Source organism: Pieris brassicae, chromosome 5 (genome assembly GCF_905147105.1).
Source record: "Pieris brassicae chromosome 5, ilPieBrab1.1, whole genome shotgun sequence".
Taxonomy (NCBI): Eukaryota; Metazoa; Arthropoda; class Insecta; order Lepidoptera; family Pieridae; genus Pieris; species Pieris brassicae.
Genome location: NC_059669.1, coordinates 18,217,914 through 18,237,802, shown reverse-complemented (window position 1 = coordinate 18,237,802; position 19,889 = coordinate 18,217,914). Strand labels below are relative to the sequence as shown.

At 33.1% G+C, this 19,889-nt stretch overlaps 1 protein-coding gene and 1 long non-coding RNA gene across 3 annotated transcripts; one reads left to right on the top strand and one right to left on the bottom strand.

Moving 5' to 3' along the window:
* Positions 1–319: 319 nt before the first annotated feature.
* Positions 320–11,392, bottom strand: LOC123709652. The gene is made up of 11 exons (XM_045661123.1): positions 11,274–11,392; positions 6,871–7,191; positions 5,662–5,922; positions 4,965–5,225; positions 4,497–4,680; positions 3,413–3,594; positions 2,967–3,104; positions 2,140–2,295; positions 1,831–1,941; positions 1,185–1,382; positions 320–773 (listed from the first exon to the last, which is right to left on the bottom strand). Exons 1-11 carry the CDS (start codon positions 11,314–11,316, stop codon positions 589–591), a joined length of 2,040 nt encoding a protein of 679 aa, XP_045517079.1. The 5' UTR covers positions 11,317–11,392; the 3' UTR covers positions 320–588.
* A 1,626-nt stretch (positions 11,393–13,018) lies between these two features.
* On the top strand, positions 13,019–16,420 carry LOC123709653. 2 transcript variants are annotated; one of them, XR_006753745.1, is made up of 3 exons: positions 13,019–13,229; positions 13,401–13,575; positions 15,510–16,420. It is a non-coding gene; the product is annotated as an uncharacterized LOC123709653 (long non-coding RNA). The 2 variants fall into 2 exon arrangements; XR_006753746.1 differs by lacking the exon at positions 15,510–16,420 and adding an exon at positions 14,648–14,819.
* The last annotated feature ends 3,469 nt before the right edge of the window (positions 16,421–19,889 follow it).

Below are 19,889 nucleotides of genomic sequence, written 5' to 3'. Positions count from 1 at the left end.
TTAATAAATTTTTCTGGCTATAATTTTTGTCCGCTAAAACGTTATTGGCGCGTAATCTAGAATGACAATGAAGACAAAGACAAAAGGTAATCCATAGGTCTAGTTTCAAAAGTTTTAAATTTTTTTGGCTGACATATTTGACAGTGCTAAAGCTGTGATGTGATGTGAAGATGAGTGGATGTGGCTTCAAGTGAGTTTTTATTCCACTTCATTCAAAATCATTATAACATCTGTGCTTAATAAGACGATTATAATTAAATGTTGTTGAAATATATATGAAATAAACAACTTCTTATAATAATATTTTTATTGAAACAAAAACAATGAAATAATGTGATTTTTTTATCCTTGATTTCTTATTTAACATTTTTCGTCAGTATATAATAATAATCCTTTGAATAATGTCAAATGTAACCTCAAACCTGGAAATAAATAGTAATTAATTTCACCCTAAAGCTTCGTCAGGAATTGAAAATGTCCAAAAATACACTTCATCATAAAATATAAAACACTTATTAAATAGATATTTTAAGTAAATATGCCATTATATAAAAATATTAATAAATAATACTATATTATAGAATTTATTTAAGCCGCCGTTGATGTATTGTTGAGTGGGGGTTTCCTGAGGCTATTTCTGAAGCTGTTCCGTACGGAAGCTGAGCGTTCCGCGGCCCATTTTCGATTCTTCTGAGGTCCGAGTACAATCGCCACTAGGAGCATAGACAGGCCCACAACCATCACTATCACCCATAATGTTGGGAAACGGAATCCTGGAACATTTTATAATTTTTCAAAATAGAATTAAACATTTCTGAAATTCACATTTGTTACGCAATGTTTCCATCACGCACATCTTTCAGGTAATTAAAAAAAAAGGTGTAGGTAAGCTTGTAGGAACATCCATATAATATAATTCGTATCTTAAGTCACAATGTCGCCTTCAAGTCGCCTGCGAAATGTGTCAAACTTCACACGGAAAATATGGTTTGACAGCTCTTGAAACTAAATTCAAGTTTGATTGACATTCTAGAATACGGGCTTTACGGGCCTCTTTCGGCTGTTTAAATGTTGTTTACATTTAAACAGGTGATCCGCTAAGTATATTTATTTAGATAGGTACCTAAACATTTTTATATGCCTAAATATTGATCCGAAAACCGTATTAATCAAAAATAATATACCTGAAACACTTGTATCAGGCACCCTCAAGGCCATATCAGTAACTTTGGTCACCAAGTTTTCCTTGCCGCTGACCTTGACCATCACAGTCCAAGGATGGCGGTCAAGGGTTGTTGGTGAAGAAATACGAAGCATGCAGGAGCCGGCCGCACTTTCTATAGAGGTGCGATAGCCCATAGGAGCGTTGTCAGTTGTAAAACCTGAGATGTTAAATTCCTTATATAATATATAATTCCTCTAAAATGCACACAAAAATATTAAATAACAATATTTGTATTGGTTGACCTTGTTTATTATTAGTTTATTTATAAAAGGTGAATAAAGATAACTTTAGGGTATTTTTTGATTCGCATCTTATAATTGAACATAGCCACGTCGAAGTGATAACCTAATTTTTTTGTTGAAGTGGGTTAAGGCAAGCAATCACAAAATGTTTCTCCTGTTATTTGAACTCGGTTAAAAACAATAACTGGACTTGATTTTAAAACCTTAATGATGTTTTATTCGTGTTCAGAAGAGGGATGGAACTTTATATATATTCTTTAAAATGCTCTTGTTCTTTACACTCAATCGATTTGAACTTACTTCACCCAGTCTTCACTGAGTCTTACGGAATTATCTTAAGGATAAAAGCTAGGTTATAATTACCTAGTCCGTCGATGCGAACGAAGACGCAATAGTCTATCCATCCACTTGGTAGAGCGTCTGCTTCGATTATTAAATTATGTCTACGCAAATATTGTTTCACTCTAAGGGGCTCTGAAAAAAATATAATGGCATTTAGCAAACATGAAAAAGTAGATAAAAAGACAAGCAAGCAATTTTTGGATAGAAGTAATGTTTTTTAAATGAGTGTTTAAGTATTATTGTAAAAATGTAGTGTTTCTTTAAAAAGTGATGTTTTTGTAATGTCGGTTTTAAATAACAATACAATCCTTAAAACGTTTTTGTTTGTACCTTGAATACTTATTGAGATAGGACGTCTCTGCTCCTGGGAGGCATCGGTAAGTCCAACATGGCAGCTCCAAGTTCCACTATCGTTGGCAGAGAGGCCCGGGAACCGAACGCCACATTCACCAGCATCAAATCCAGCTCCCACATAGTTTGATTGTCCTGAAATTGACTGGGATTCAGATTTTTGTATCTATTTCGAGATCATTTGTTTTTTTTTAATAGTAGTAGTGAGTAGCCTTCTGCAGCTGTCTCATGCAGTCGAATATTTGGATCTAAGGCCTCACATCGTGAGGAAATTGCCATGCCGTGATTATGATGATTATGCTATGTGGAACCAGCTGACTACTGAAGTATTTCCGAACCAATTCGACTTAGGGTCCTTCAAGAAAAGAGCGTACAAATTCTTAAAAGGCCGGCAACGCACTCGCGAGCCCTCTGGCATTGAGAGTGTCCATGGGCGGCGGTATCACTTAACATCAGGTGAGCCTCCTGCCCGTTTGCCCCCTATTTTATAAAAACATGTTTTTCTTCATCGTAACAGCAAATATTAAACGTCTTCCCAACGGCTATACATGAATATTTTTTATCCGGATACTACTTCATGTATGAACAATATTTACTATAATTTAATTCAAGAGAGAAGAGCTGAAATGAGTCCTGAGTGAGATTAGATAGAGTGAGAGTCTCAGTGCGGAAACGGAGTCCACAAACCATAGTGACGTTGAATGTTCAAGTTGAAAATGAAATAAATTAAGGAAAGGAAAGAGACAACTCGTACTATCTAAATTTCCAAGTGATGAGTTGTCCTATGCGTATGTATGACTACTTACCAGGGGAGACGTGGAAGATGGTGCCATTACTAGCTCTGAAATAGCAGTATCGGATAGCCGCCTGAATGGAACAGGACAGAGTAATGCTTTCATCTTCAAAAGCATAAACTGAAAAGCGATCCGCTGATAGAGTTGGCTCTGGAAAATAGAATTAAAAACACTTTATAGAAGGTTATAGACAAAATACATGAAGTACATGGCCATAAGCGAAGCCTTGTGGAAGTATGTCGAAAAATACATTACTCTAAATGCATTAGTCTTAGTTTATCTAATGAAAAGCAAGGTTCTGGGGTGTAAAGGTAAAAAATTAAATAAATAGACGTATCGCCTACATTGTTAAAGATTACAACGTTCATAAAGTTCTATTTCATACGAATATGGAAATGCCTTCAATATTAAAAATATATTCTTTTGGTATAGTAAAAATCTATTTAGCTCAAAAGTACCTGTTATAATCGCAGCTGCGACTTCAACATCTTTAATGACCCAAGGACAACGGACAGATAAGTGGCCGAAGTATGTGTCATCCTCAGTCTGAACACCACATCGCCAAAGACCGATGTCTGATACCACGGGATCAGTTATTTGGAGAGCACAAGTGTGGTTCTGTGCGACGGTGTCATAAGTCCTATAAATTTTAAAAGTTGTTGACATCCAACATCATGCGAAGGCTACAAGAGATGAGATGATGAAAAATTGCGTTGGCAAAACTTGGTGAAGGACGGAGAAAAATCAAGCAAAAAAAAGAAATAATTGGAGACTGGACCGGCTTATAACTGAGCATTAAAAAAAAATTATCATTGCAACGTTTAGATGTATTTATTTATTAACACTTCGTTACTTACGTTACATTTATAGAAAAACAAATAAATAACCTAATACATAAAAATTAAAAGGGATTCAGCCGGGCGGTGAATGTAATTTGATCAAGCAAAAACAATAATTACTATTTAATTGTCTGGTGGATATCGTTTCAAGTATACAAAGTCAGATTTCTGCACTTCTTTATTTATGGAATACGTTTGTAAGTATCTAACTCACGAGAAAAAATCTCAACTTATTAGCTTTTTATCTTTATCTATAATGCGATATTAAATAGTTATTTTTTTTATTTAGTCGGGATACTATAACAGAAATCGATCAAGTAGTTATTTTACGGGTTTATAAACAAACGATTAGGAAACATCTTCCAAAATCACAGCTCCTATTTGGTTTTGTTGAAGGTAGTAAAACTTAACTAAATATAAATTGGCAAACTTTTTTACTAGTACATTTTTTGCTCAATAAATTTTCTAAATTTTCTTGCTGAAAATAATAAACGACTAAAATATAAGAGTCTCCAATCCTATATGTTTTCTAGGTACATAAAGCATACTAAATATGTAATCTTTGAAACTAATATTTATAATATCAGTATTTAAAGGCCGGCAACGCGCTACCGAGCATTCTGGCAATGTCCATGGGTGGCGGTATCACTTAACATTAGGTGAGCACCCTGCCCGTTTGCCGTATAAATAATATAAGAATAACCTCATAACAGTGGCTCCGTGGAAGCGGTATCGGCTCTGACTGATTCCCTCATGAGCGAGCAGAACTTTGCCTGATGGATCACGGAACTTACAAGCTTTCACCGCAAATTTACTCTCGATAAAACATGTCAACGTTACAATTGGTTCTCTTACTACCACATATGGGATAACTGTTGACTTGGGATCTGAAATGGAATTTCTTATAAATATCGCAGTCAAAAATGTTAATTCCTTAATTTTCATTTAAGACACAGACATTAGACGTATGTCTAATGTCTGTGTCTTAAATGAAAAAAATTGATAGGAAAGCTTGGTCGGTAGCACATTTCTAAGATGGTCGTGAAGGTTTCGACGGCATTATTTTGTGCATTAAAGATTTCTTCCAAATTCTGTAAATAAGAGTTTATTTCTAAGTGTTTAAAAACTAATTTTTCGAGCGTATGGCATTTGTTATTGCATAGCTACTTACCAGCCTGCTTAACGACGACAGTGAAAATAGTTTCTTCTGGTAGCACACTGCCGTGCATACCAACTGACATCTTCCAATATCCAGCATGTTTGGAAGTGACTCTATCGATAGAAATATTACACCTTCCAAAATCTTCAAAAACAGTAACTGAATATGAATCAATTATTTTGCAATATATAGCATCCTCTGGTCCAATCACTTGATTAACGGGAGCGCCCAAAGTCCAAACGAACTCCTGAGTACTGTTTTTATTAAAATTCCCTGAAACAAGTTAACGCCTGATGTTTCTGATGTGGAAGATAATAAATTAGAATAAAAGTGATAAGATTAGTGGCGATTTCAGATGAAAAACAAAGCAGCATCTAATAATAGCATATCTTTGAGAAGATAATATATCCATAAAATGAATTTATTTATTGGAATCAATCGATATTAATATTTTGATGTAAAAAAATACAGTAAGGCACAAATATATCTTAACGCATAAAATTACAAGAGATAGTCTTGTAAAAAATTACAACGATGATAAATTGAAATTTTACTGTAAACAGATGACTAATTCACCTATACTACGAGTTTGAGTGAATTATCATTTTTTGTTTACAAGTCGAATGATTTTATATCTATTTTAGAACTGGCGTCCAGTATAATATTTTGGCTATTTAAATTAACATTTTTTAAGACACAAGTGGTTTACCTACAACAGTAACTTGAACCGCTGCTTTATAAGTGATTGTGTCTCCATACACAATAACCCACGTGCCGTTGTCATCTGTGGTAACATTGTTGATATTGTACGAACAATAATTGGAAATTTCAGTAGTATTTTCTTTATATTCAATTCCTTGAGGTCTATACAACTTGCAAGTTTCCGGTACTGTGGTTGCTTTTGCTAGACCGATATGGAAATTATTGCCCTTTGCAACTATCAGTACGCTCGGAGAGGCCTCAACCGCTTCTGCAATCCGGAAATTGGTATTTGTACTTATTTTGTTTGAAACGTATTATAATTCCATTTCTGTATTATAGGAGATGTAATGAACATACTTCTATATTTTATAATACGGTAGTTCACGATTATAATGAAAATGTCATTGTTTTTTACTATTATACATACTACTAGCGGACGCGACAAACGTTGTCCTGCATGATATTTCAAGCGAAGATAATAAACAAAGTATGAAAATACCGACTGCAGTCTGCTGGGCTGATTTGTGAATCATAACCATCCAAGGCGCCACCCAAACGCATAAAAAAAATTCATTCAAATCAGTCCAGCCCATTAAGTCAGTTTCAGTGACATGCACACGTAGAGTAGAATTATATTTACAAAGATATCACTTTTTTTTCATAGTCTTATCTAAAACTAGGTAAATCAATAAATTTTACAATATCCCATAACTTATTCCATCAGTTCATGCAATGTATCATAAAAATGTAATTTTGTGTATAGGACTACATTTCACATAAATTATTTCATTCAGTGGTTATCTCATCTGTAGGTCTAGAAAAAATTGTTAACCTCAAGGTTCTAAGAAAAGTTTCTAACATAACCGTAAGCTAGTATTGTCTTCTATTAACATAGCTTTTACACATTGAAAGAAAACACTTTTTTACCGGATTGAAGCTGTATTGTGTATGTATTATTATAAACTATCAATTAATTAAAATAACCGTTAAATAATAAAGTTATTCTTATTACTATCGGTTTACATTGTTGTGAACAAATAAACTTTGATAGACTTATAATCATAATTCAGATGTAATTAAAGATTATCCACTTATCGACAAACTTCGATTTTATCATTGGACGTGACTTCTTGCGCGTACTATTTAATGATTTTGATAGGAGATTTAGAGTATTATATGATTATAATTATGCCATTATACGTAAAGACTGTCTCACCTTCTACGACCACGACGAAATTCAGTATTCTTTCTATTGGGTCCAGTAACCGTGAGCCGTTAGATTGTAAAGACCAGTTTCCGACGAAATCTTCCGAATTTACTGTGATTTTAACGCCACATGATGCATCAATGGCAGAATGTTTCTCAATGCCTGCAACCTCATCTTTTAGTAGATCATACGTCGTGCCATTTGGTGAGGTGATCATACATGTATCCGAGGTAACAAATGTGAAGTCTTGAATTCGAAAAGTATGATTTGCGCCAATTTGCGTCGATACTGTTTCTTCATCTAAATATTCTGGTACTATATTTGTAGATTCTGAAATCATTTAAGTATACATTATGATCAGTGTATTCGTAAGTGTAATTTTATTTAATGTGCTATCATGTCGTAACAGTAATATTTATATCTTATCTTTTATTGGATTAACTTTTTATTAACATATATAGATTTACTAGCCTACCCAAAGTAAAATAATGGTCTTGAATAGATAAATACGTATACAAAATCATATAAACGTAATATGTACATATTGGTGGGTAAATTACTCCCATTAGTCGTAATAGACGAGAGTACGAGTTTGAAATAGATATATTTTCAGTTGGCTATTATTATTTGCTGGATATAAATTAATTCTGTGTACGTAATTTAAATTTAGATAACACTTTATCAATTATAAAATCACTGTGTTTTGATATTAGAGAAAAAACATTCAATCGACGATAAGCAAACATTAATTTAAGTAATTAGATTTAGGTATCTTAGGGATCTCGCCTTACTTACACGTTGAAAATATGCATTCCAAAATGAATTCCATAAAAATTCAATTATTGAGTAACACAAAGAAGTAAATTCTAACGTTTGTGTCTAAAACTCCAATATATCAGAAATATTAGTTTTACGAGCAAATGTCAGAAGAGCTGAATGATTTTTGATGAATGATATAAACATTTTATTTGGTATAGCTACTGTTACATTCCTAGGTTTAAATTTAATACTAAGGCAATTGCTTCTTTCAATTGCTCCGCGTTACATACTACAGTACCTATAGCGTATCACACCACTTACTTCAAACAGATTAATCATAAATGTGGTAGAATGTAAACAAAGTATTTATCAAGGTGAGAACGGCTGTTATGTTTGAAACATGAGTTTATAGTTATTTAAAAACATCTTGCAATGGTTCTTATTACAATGCTATAAATATCTGATAAATGCGGAGACAATACTGTTGTATAATATTGAAAAAAATATCGTACTAACGATTAAAATGAAGTTAATTCTAGGATTTAACAACAAATTCATGGTCGCTTATCTTGTTAAATGACAATCTTATTTACTGTGTAAGTGAAAAAATTAAAATACCTAAAGCCGAAACTTTATTAACCAAAGGTTCGCCATAGGTTTAGTCGCATTTATGAGAATTTAAAGGATAAAAAAATATAATCAAGGTTTTTCTAGAAATTATTTTTTAAATATTTACTGTCATATTCCGTAAATACCTACACTATGTACATTGTACAATAAGGTTACCTTGAATTGTATCGGCGATTACAATAATATTATAAGATATTCTTAAATAGTTTTAAAATCACACAAATTAAAAAATATATATATTGATGGTTACGTAATTTTCTACTCTTTCTCATATTGTGAGACATTCTATTTTTGCGATCATTAAAAGATATGACTACATATTCTTAAAGAGAAACATTGCTTGAGTAATAATAATAATTAATCAAATTTAATGAATTGTTTTTGATATAATGGTGCAATGTGCTTATCGCACCAAATGTTTAATTAAATTTGACTATTATTTTATGATAAAACTTAATTGTCTCTAACTAATTACGAAACAGAGGTAAAGTTTTTTAAAACTTTAAATTTACTTACTTAACTTAAATTTAGTTATTTTTTACAAAAAGACACTCATAAGCAAAGAAGGAAGGTTCAAATTCTGACAGGACATGGTCCGTTTGCCGAATATGTACTTCGCTTTCATTTAAAAACAAGCTCTGCCTGCATATGAGACTCCGTTGTCCATCAAAGCTTAAACACCTTAACACCTTATTCAAGAATGTCCAGTGTTCGCATATCCGAACTGGAGCAACCAATTAATACACGGATAACTGTGGAGCAGTTAGCATATGTATTAGGTCCTTACATATGAAATTGGCGTTTTGTATGGGAGGAACAAAAAGTCGAATATTGTTAAATATATTTAATTAATCAAAGCATGAACCATTGTTTTCTATGCACTTTTGCCATCTCATAGGTCATTGATCCCTTTACTAAAAAAAACAGTCGGACGGGAATCAATAAAATCTGTGAAGGCGATTTGGACTGCCTCATCAGAGTAAAATTTTTTCCCATGCAAGAAGTTGTCCAAATTTCGAAAAAAATGGTAATCTGTTGGAGCAAGGTCCGGGGAGTACCGAGGATGTCTTAGACATTCCAAGCTCTTTTAATTTCTATAATTTGAAGCTCTTTTAATTTGGTAGCCGTCTGTTGTGCAGTGTGTGGTCTAGCGTTGTCGTGTTGTTGTTTAGCTGCTAGCTTTTCCATCATGGTTTGCAATTGCTGACAATAGACATCAGTCCTAATAGTCTGGCCAGATTTGAGAAAACTGCAATGAACAATACCGGCACTAGTCCACCAAACGCTTACAAGTAACTTTTTTGGGGTTAATTTTCGCTTGGGGCAGGATTTGGCTGGCTGGCCAGGATACAACCATTGCGCTGAGCGCTTTCGATTATCGTAAAGAATCTATTTTTCATCACAGGTAATAAATAATAATGATTCGGTTTAAAATACCTTCATTATTGTGCCGGTTCAGTAATGTAACGCAGCAGTCGACGCGCGTTTGCCGGTTTGCTTCAGTCAATTCATGGGGTACCCACCTTTCAAGCTTTTTAATCTTCCCAATTTGCTTCAAGTGAATTAAAACAGTTTTATCACTAACACCGCAGCCTGCAGCTAAGTCGGACGTGGTTTGCGATGGATCCGCTTCCACAATAGCCTTCAATACTTCATTATCAACTTGGGTCTCAGGCCGTCCACGGGGCTTGTTCTGCAGGTCGAAATTTCCAGAACGAAAACGTTGGAACGAAAAACGAACTGTGTTTTCCCACCATACACATCATTCTCCCTTCGAGTCGTATCCGCAGCACTAGTGCCACGGCGGAACTCGTACTCGTAAATAATGCGATACTTTGTTTTCCATTTTGTAAAATGAGTGACGCCAACAGAAAAAAACAGAAGAAAATAACAAATGAATGACGGTCATCGAAGCACAAATACATGAGTAAATAGCTGTATTGAATTCCTAACCAAAGAGGAGGTATTTGAGGTCAAAGTCGCCAGTACGACAAAACGCCAATTTCATATGTAAGGACCTAATATTAGTAAAGAATGTTGTCGAACAATTGGCGCGATTTTCACCCCATATATCCCTACACCATCAAATAATGAAGACTTTAAAATATCCCTCACTTAACCCAGGAGATCTGTCGTACACATGAATAAAAAATAATTCGACGTAGATAAAAATTGTATTATTGCAACTCCTATTTTGTACTAAATGTTTATACTGATGTATAGCTGGTGTAGCTACCCTGAGAAACTTTACCAGGAGCAGATGTGTTGCCAATCGGCTGAGGGTTTTTAGAGGAACCAGAAGTTCAGTTAGTATTCCGGGGCAGATGCGTGAACAATTTCTTCCCAGTACGAAAAGTATGTACATATTTTAATTTTACTGCTACGCGGCATGGTTGGCGGATTGATATACCTATACATTGTATTGTATATTTGTCACAGCCAACTAGCTTAAGTAGCCGTTCAGTCAACTGCCTAGCCATTTTACTAAACAGCATCGTTTGACAAGCGGCCTGACTGATATATATATTTAGTCATTTGATACAGCTAGCCAAATATGAAAGAACGTGAAGTTTCATTGATTGCCTTGTCTGTTCATTTCTATTTCATTCCACTTTCTGTATACTTGGCGTCGCTCATAATTTCCAAACTTACATTTTAATCATATTAAACAACGAACGACCGCTTCTTAAACGGCACTAACTAAAGTAATGCGGCTAGGCTGTTGATTGAATGGCTGATTAAGCTAGTTGGCTGCGACATATAGAAATAGAAATGAGGATAAATAAATAAAAAATACTCAGTAACCCTAGGTTATAAGAACGAAAACCACACATTATTTTGCACGTCCCTAGAAATTAGTTAAAGATTACAGTAAAAACACGCATTTAAACCAGTTTGACGCTTTCGAAGCGAACACTTTTACACGATAACACATAACATACACTATATACGTATTAACAATTTAAATAAATTTCAACAGTAAATATCCCTATCGCGTATATTTCTATAGATACAAATATTACCTGCGAAAACGATGGCGCAGGCGAGTAAGATGTACGTCCGCATCTTGCCGCAACACTATTAACACTGCGCCGGCGCATGAAGCAACCTTGTGGTGACACAATCCTTTTGTCCTTATAATTATTTATCATCTGCCTCGGCATTCTGATAAATAATCCGTGATTTCAACTCGCACCTCGCTTCACTAACAGCCTCTCGTTGTCACTCACCTTATTTAAGGAATCTATTGGAATCTGTTTAGAAATTGCATTTTTCATCTTTTTTATATGGCAATAGTTTTAATTTTATGCCAGTTTCTAGTAAAAGGTAGGGAAACTGGACGCGAGAAAAAATACAAAGACATCAAAAGGAAACAAACGGATAAGCTAGTAAAAACAAAATCTTAATATTATTATTGATACTGAAAGAAGATAATACATTATAATACAAGTAGTAATTGTAAGGAATTCAGAAAAGAAAATGTGGTGACCAATGTCTTATATCTTCTGAACACTCACAAATATTACTATCAACAATACGAAGCCTTGCTAAATGATGAGGTGTAAATACATGTCCTAAATGCATTCTGGAAATGATAGAAGTGACAATTTTAGAACTTTAACATTAAAGAACCATTTACTGATGGATCGGATCCTGGGTTGAATATCAGCATAATGTTTGCGCTTGACTCGCTGCTTCTCAGCCAAACATTAGTCCATGACTCCCAAAGATTGGTTTTGGGAAGAGCAGCTAAATCGTGACTATAATTTATCTATGACCATACTTTATAGCTTCTCTGGCAAGCCAATCGGTTTTCTTGTTTCCTTTCCCACAGTAACTTGGAAACCATGCAAAGATATTGGCCTAATTACTTTGAAAACATATCAAAAGCTTATCACGTATTTTGCAAATAAAGGAAACTTTTCAATAGTTTGTGCACTTTTTGATTCTGAAAATATAATTGTTCTATTAGATTTAAATAAAATACCTAATTAATTCTAAAGCCTTTAAAAAAGCAAAATACTATCCAGTAAAAACCAAGGATACAGGAGGAAATTTAATCTTTTGTATTATTTTATTTTGTCAATGAACTAGAGCAACTCGTCAGAAATCAACAGATATTTTAGAGGCATCTGTAAAAATATAATCCCAGCCATCCCAATTTTTTTCTGGACTACTCATAAAACGAAAATTCGGCTCAAGAATATTTTGCTTACTGATGCCTATATCATATCTTATATCCGGGGCTAGAATTAAAGAATTGAACTGTGTCATAAATATCGGAAATGACTTCACTCTAAAAATTAACGAAAGCTCATTATTAGACATGGTAATCATTTGTGACGCCAGTAACGGGATGTATGAATAATATCGTTCAATTCATGCAGTGTTCCATGTAGGGGATGGTTAGAAAACTGCATAGATTTGAACCAGAATCAATCACATAGGATTTGCCTTCTTAATTTTGAAAAAAAGGATCGCAGCGTTCTAAAGCATTGGTTGAGCTGGATTTCATTACTCCTGTCACAATTCTCAAAGCTTTTTTACTTCCCAAGCCACTTCCACCATCTAATAGAAAGGTCCCATAATCCAGGACACAGATCTTACAAGAGCGTTATAAACATGTTTTAATATAAAACGGATGAGCACCTCACCATACACCTGAGAGGCATAAATTCATGACATTAAGTAAAGGGAGTTTGTATTAGAATTAACAAGTTCTTGTGTATGTACATAGTGACAATTTACCAATTTTATTTATAAAAACTGATAAATGTCTAAATTTTCTTGTTAGCTAAATATTTACTATTTTATTTGATATAAATTAGATTGATTATTGAAGATAAAGTATATCAAACATGTAATTCGGGAAGCTTTTTTAAATTCAAATTAGTTAAAACCACTTGTTTAATGTAGTGTAAATATCCCTAAAGATGTTCTTATCCATACAATCGAACTGGCAAAGGTGCCACTTAAAGGTAAGTAATAAGTTTCTTTATTTATATTACTTAGTACATCTTAGGTTATGAGTTTGGTTTATAACTTCCAATTAAGAGTTTATAATTACGAGAACCCGACTACTGACAAGCCATAGTGTTTGTGAAATTAACTGGGGGACAGACAACTTAAAAATATTAATTCTGTTTCAGCACGAAACAAGGGATAGCTAACATTATCATCTGGATATATTGTTAGAATTTTAAGAAGAAGCTGGAATATACCTTAACAAAAATATTATCATGTCAGTGTCAGCTAAAATAGATTATCACAGCAAATAGTGTAAAAATTTAAACTAAACAGGATGCATCTTAAATTTTACTAAAAGTGAGTCCAATATTTTCTTAACATATTTTGTTAGAAGATTTACGAACAACATGTAACATGGGAACTATAAAGAAGACAAACTGATGTTGGTAGTGTTGAGATGAAAAAAAGCCACTGTTGCAATCTGTATCTATTAATTTAAGATTCTGAAATAAGACACAAAAATAATAGCTAACATATCTTAGACAAATCTATAATCATAAAAACTGAATAGAAGTTCTATTAAAATGATTTCAAAAATATTATAATAAACATACATACATACATAAACATATTTGCTTTGATACATAGGTATACTTTTTTAATAATAGGAATAAGCTGTGTCTAGAAAAGAAGTTAATGTTTATTTGTTCGATAGCAAATATAGTTTAAAAGATTTAACCATACCTGATGTTAAAATATTGAAATTTAAACAATTTAATTATTAAAATGTATTATTAAATATATATATATATATATATATATATATATTTATAAAGTAAATTTTTATTAAATTTTACAGAAAACAATATATACAACTAATATTATCATGCTAGTATGTCATAATATTTCATTAATGAAAAATTTTGTATGCCGACTTTAGCACTAAACACACTGAGTGGGTCTTAGCTACAGATTTGCTTTATTAATAATTGTTTGATTTATTTTTGGGTCTAAAAATATTACTTCCTTAAAATAGTTAAATTAAAGGTATTCAATTGGATACTGTGTGTGAAATTACTGAGCCATATAACAATAAACTTTTAGTAATATATTAATTAGATAATTAATTTAATATTATATTTGGCTTATTAATTGTATTATTGAACATATTTCTTAAGATATTTTCCATAAGAAACACAAATGTATCCCGTATATTATTAGTTACTTAGTTAGTTTTGATTAAAACTTACATTAAGCCACTACACAAGTTTATCCTTCTTTAAAGCTTTTATATGTTTATGCAGGGTTTTAAGATTTCCCTAAACTTTACAATAGTTAAATTAGAACCCCATATTATAGTGTCTACACAATACAGATACAACCTAACACATCTCACTAATTACAATTTAAACAGATTGTTGTATTACAGCCATCAACGGTAGTTGTCAAAACCAAGGAAGAGAACTAACCTAGTCAATTATACCAGTGTAACAAAATCATTGTTAAAAAGAGATATCAAGCTGAGACCACAAATCTGTTTTGAATATAGTTGGACAACCGTAATTTTTATATGAAAAATTTCTTTACCATTTTTTTGTTAAGTTAAGTGTATAATATAATGTTATTTATATTAAATAATATTATATATATAATGATATATATTATAATATAATGATATTCTATACTATAAGTATAGTATAATTTATTTATACATCTGAACACATTGTTTTATTTATTTAATGACTTGCATGCTTAAAAACAATATAATGTATTATGTTTAATAAAAACTTAAACAACTTTTAATTTGACGTAAAAATCGACCTCACTGACTCTTTTAATCCACGTGAAATGGCATTATCATAATGCCAAATCCTTACAATTTTTGGGTGTACCTGATTTGAGTATGAAATATTTGTTCCAAATATAAACAATCTATCTCGCGTAGCGCTTTTGTCGCGGTTACCAGAATGCTAAATCGTTAAAAAACTCCGTAACGAGTAATTTAAGACCGGAATCCCCCCAGAGTAAGAGTTTGATCTCTTTTAAGTTTGAAGGCCGATCAGGAAAATATACTCAGGATCAGTTTAATAAATTAATCTGTGCTAATGTCTAAGCATTAGTTTATATTTAGACTAATACGTCTAAAAATAAGGCAATTGAATATGCTTGGTTACAACTAGGTAATAGTGTAAGCTTATGCCCTGTGTTTAGTTTATATTTGAAAAGAATAAACGTTCAAAAAAAAATATTTAGCTTACAACTAAACTCGATCAAAAATATTTTCTTTTCAGAATGACATAGGACTGCCGTTAGAGTGTCAAACACAGATGGCATACAGTTGCCCGGTATATAATTAATTGGAGAGGCAGAATTCGTGTCCTAGGACTACACCAAATATTTTGTTTTCTGTTGCACTATATTTAATAATTGTTTTGAATCAAAAACCGAGTTTGTATGATGCGTAATCTTCATAGTTTTTGTGTAAACCTTTTACGCGAAACAGTAAAAGTTTCATACATCTGTTCATTGTGAAATATTTGTACTCTGTGACTCATGCTACTGTATCGGGAAATAAACCGCTTGACCGAACTCTTATTAAACATAAAACATTAAAAGAGGCATCAAAGCTTCAGATAAGACCTAATATATCTACAATAAGAAATAATTACGACTGCATTAGAGCATTAGATACTAGTAACTTAAATAGTTTCGTTAACTTTATATAACAAGCATTTATATATATAATAAAATGTATAATAGCGTTACGTTAACAATCAGTATTTTTTTGTATATCTAATCTCACATATATTAGTATTCTACTTGAATTTTCAACTCTCTGAAGGCGATTACAATAACAAGAAATTATAGAACCTAAACAAAATAGTTTTATTCATAAATTGGTAGTTAAGAATACATATTTACCGGAAATGTTTTTGAATTTTTCACGGTCTTTCAGTTTATTATTTCTGCCACATCAATGCAACAATAATAATTATACAACGTAGTTTAGAACAATAAAACGAATGATTTTATTATTATAAATATTCGCTTAATAGCGAGGTTATATAATATTGCGTAAAAAGATACTTGGTTGCTATTACGAAAAACATGGGACAATATTAGCAAATAATAGCAACATGCTGGGCACAACTAATTTGAGTGTCTTAACTCATGGTTATAATATTTTACAGACTCGGTCACAGATATATAAGTAAAAAATGGAAAAAGGGGCCTTAAAACTGTAATATATGTTCTTTTTCCCTTAGTTGGTGTTTGTTTTTTTCCGTTAGGGTTGTCTGTAAGAAGTCTTGTTAAACGATTTCTTAGGCCTCCCGTTACCTCATAATTTATGCAACATCTTTTTTTATGTATGTTTAAGCTAACGAAGTGTAAATAAACAAATCATATTAATGTTTCGGTAACACTTGGATATTTAGGTTCAAAAATAGAGTTTTGACTTGGGTGGCTCGGCGTTTGAGTCTCGATTAATGTATAATAAATCATTCCAGTTGGGTCGCATCCCACTAAGGGGGTTAATATCTAAGACCAGTTTAAAACTAAGCTTTATGATAGGAGACTAAAGGTAGTGGCATAACGTTTAAGGCTCCAGATGCTACTCTGCTGATAACAACGCTTAGATTTGAGCTACCGACCTAAGTAACGTCAAAAAGTCGCGTCTACGTTGTCTACGTACAATATACATAGTTCGATTTTCTTAAAGGTTGTACGTCTGGTAATCTGATAATATGAACACGACTTATATTGGCCTAATCTTGATATAATATATTGCGCATTATGTATTATTTTTATGTAGGTATATAAATGATACTCGTGTATCTATGTCGTTATAATGTGCTTTTAGTCAATCGTTCTAATTGAAAACGTGAACGTGCGTGAACAGAAAATTTAAGCTTCGTTTAGTTCACTATACAAAATATTAAGAAAAGTAAAATAAATACATATAGAAAATATAACATACATATAGTTGATAATGTCAGCAGTTTACTAATTTAATTATTTTAAATTTAAATTCTTAAATCCATCTATGTTTATCTATGATTTCTTAAATTGTCAAAAGTGTAACATTTAAGTCCTACCTTGTAGAAATTAAAATGTAGGGGTTAAAATTTTTAAGCATATTTTTATTTATAATAGCTTTAAATAATATGGTGCAGGTACAACGTTTTTAAAACATGGTAGCCTTTGTTCACTAGCTTCTAGTCTAAGTCTTATAAGTAGATATATTATATAATATCATATATTATAATGATAATATATTATATGTATTTATCTAATAAGTAGATAAGATTTGGTTTTGTTCACATTCATTGTTTTAAAGTTAAATTATTATTACATATATATAGAATAGATATGACGGGAAACTCTGCATTTTTTCATTTTATAATGGCGCTAAAAAAATTGTAACTCGTAAAGTACATCGCGTATTTACGGAAACTGTAAAAACTTTTTTATACAGTAAAAATGACGCGCCTGCCGTCATATTTTGCCGTGATTCTAAATTTGAATTTCGGTTTCTCACAATTAGGTAGACTTCTACAGTACTAGTGGATAAATAGTATATATTAGGTCCTTACATATGAAATTGGCGTTTTGTCGTACTGGCGACTTTGAGCTCAAATACCTCCTCTTTGGTTAGGAATTTCAAATTCAAATTTGTACAGCTATTTACTCATGTATTTGTGCTTCGATGACCGTCATTCATTTGTTTTTTTCTTCTGCTTTTTTCTGTTGGCGTCACTCATTTTACAAAATGGAAAACAAAGTATCGCATTATTTACGAGTACGAGTTTCGCTGTGGCACTGGTGCTGCGGAAACGACTCGAAGGGTGAATGATGTGTATGGCGGTCATGTTGCAAAAGAAAACACAGTTCGTTTTTGGTTCCAACGTTTCAACGTTCAACGTTCAAATTTCAACGTTCTGGAAATTTCGACCTGCAGAACAAGCCCCGTGGATGGCCTGAGACCCAAGTTGATAATGGAGTATTGAAGGCTATTGTGGAAGCGGATCCATCGCAAACCACGTCTGAGTTAGCTGCAGGCTGCGGTGTTAGTGATAAAACTGTTTTAATTCACTTGAAGCAAATTGGGAAGATTAAAAAGCTTGAAAGGTTTGACTGAAGCAAACCGGCAAACGCGCGTCGACTGCTGCGTTACATTGCTGAACCGGCACAATAATGAAGGTATTTAAACCGAATCATTTCCTGTGATGAAAAATGGAATCTTTACGATAATCGGAAGCGCTCAGCGCAATGGTTGGTTCCTGGCCAGCCAGCCAAATCCTGCCCCAAGCGAAAATTAACCCCAAAAAAGTTACTTGTAAGCGTTTGGTGGATTAGTGCCGGTATTGTTCATTGCAGTTTTCTCAAATCTGACCAGGCTATTACAGCTGATGTCTATTGTCAGCAATTGCAAACCATGATGGAAAAGCTAGCGACTAAACAACCTAGGCTGGTCAATCGCTTCACGCCACTGCTACTTCACGACAACGCTAGACCACACACTGCACAACAGACGGCTACCAAATTAGAAGATTTTCAGCTTCAATTGGAATGTCTAAGATATCCTCCGTACTCCCCGGACCTTGCTCCAACAGATTACCATATTTTTCGAAATTTGGACAACTGCAAGGGAAAAAATTTAACTCTGATGGGGCAGTCCAAATCGCCTTCACAGATTTTATTGATTCCCGTCCGACTGGTTTTTTTAGTAAAGGGATCAAGTGCATAGAAAACAATGGTTCATACTTTGATTAATAAAATATATTATATTTAAAAATATTCGACTCTTTGTTCCTCCCATACAAAACGCCAATTTCATATTGTTACGAAGACGGGTCGACTGCCATGTTTCTAGATTTTTCCACTAGTTAGAGAACTTTTCAGCAGGCTGTAATATGATTTCGGACCGTTTCAGGAGAGGGTCAATCACATATTAGAGAATTGTAATTTCCATAATGTTACCCTAGTTTTCAGGAAGCTGAAACCTTTTTTCAGTCGGTTTCAGAACATGTGTAGTCGAGTGGTGCAGTTTTCAGGAGACCCGTTTTCAGGCGTTTTCAGGCCTAGTTATACCCCTTTTATGAAGGAATATTCTAGACCGAACTTTCTAGGTGTGAGACAAGGACGAAATGATACGAGAGAAGATCAGAACTTTCTCGAAACTAGACGAGCACTCTAGAACGCCGTACGACAAGGACGGAGTAACGTGCGAAAGAGACAAAGAGTGCGAATGTTCTAGAATTGTGCAATCGCACTGAGTACAGTAGCAAGCCCGCCTAGAAAGTTCTCGAATATTGTTTAGAATTATTCCCAGGGATATATAAGCGAGCCGAAACGCGACTAGTCACTTAGTTTTGAATGCGATAACAAGAGCGAAACACCGAAGCGATAAAGTGCGAATAAAGTGAATATAAGTGATAAGGTACTGTGTGAAGTGTGCATAAGTGAAGTAATTAGTGACTGTGTTTTTGTGTGTGTAATTAGTGCATCTCTGCAATTAATTTGTGCCCATAAATTCCTCATTGATTTATCAAGAAATAAACCCTTGAATAAATTCACGGCATTTTCTATCCGATCCCCTAGCTCGTAACAATATGTAAGGACCTAATATTAAAAGAGTTTTCGTAAGAGTTACTTGAGAGGCGTAAAAC

Coding starts and splice junctions, on each gene's coding strand:
- LOC123709652 (XM_045661123.1), bottom strand. CDS start 11,316: ATGCGGACGTACATCTTACTCGCCTGCGCCATCGTTTTCGCAG. Junction 4,681..4,964: donor TGTCGTCGTTAAGCAGGCTG/GTAAGTAGCTAT, acceptor ATTCCATTTCAG/ATCCCAAGTCAACAGTTATC. Junction 3,105..3,412: donor CGCAGCTGCGATTATAACAG/GTACTTTTGAGC, acceptor TCTATTTTCCAG/AGCCAACTCTATCAGCGGAT.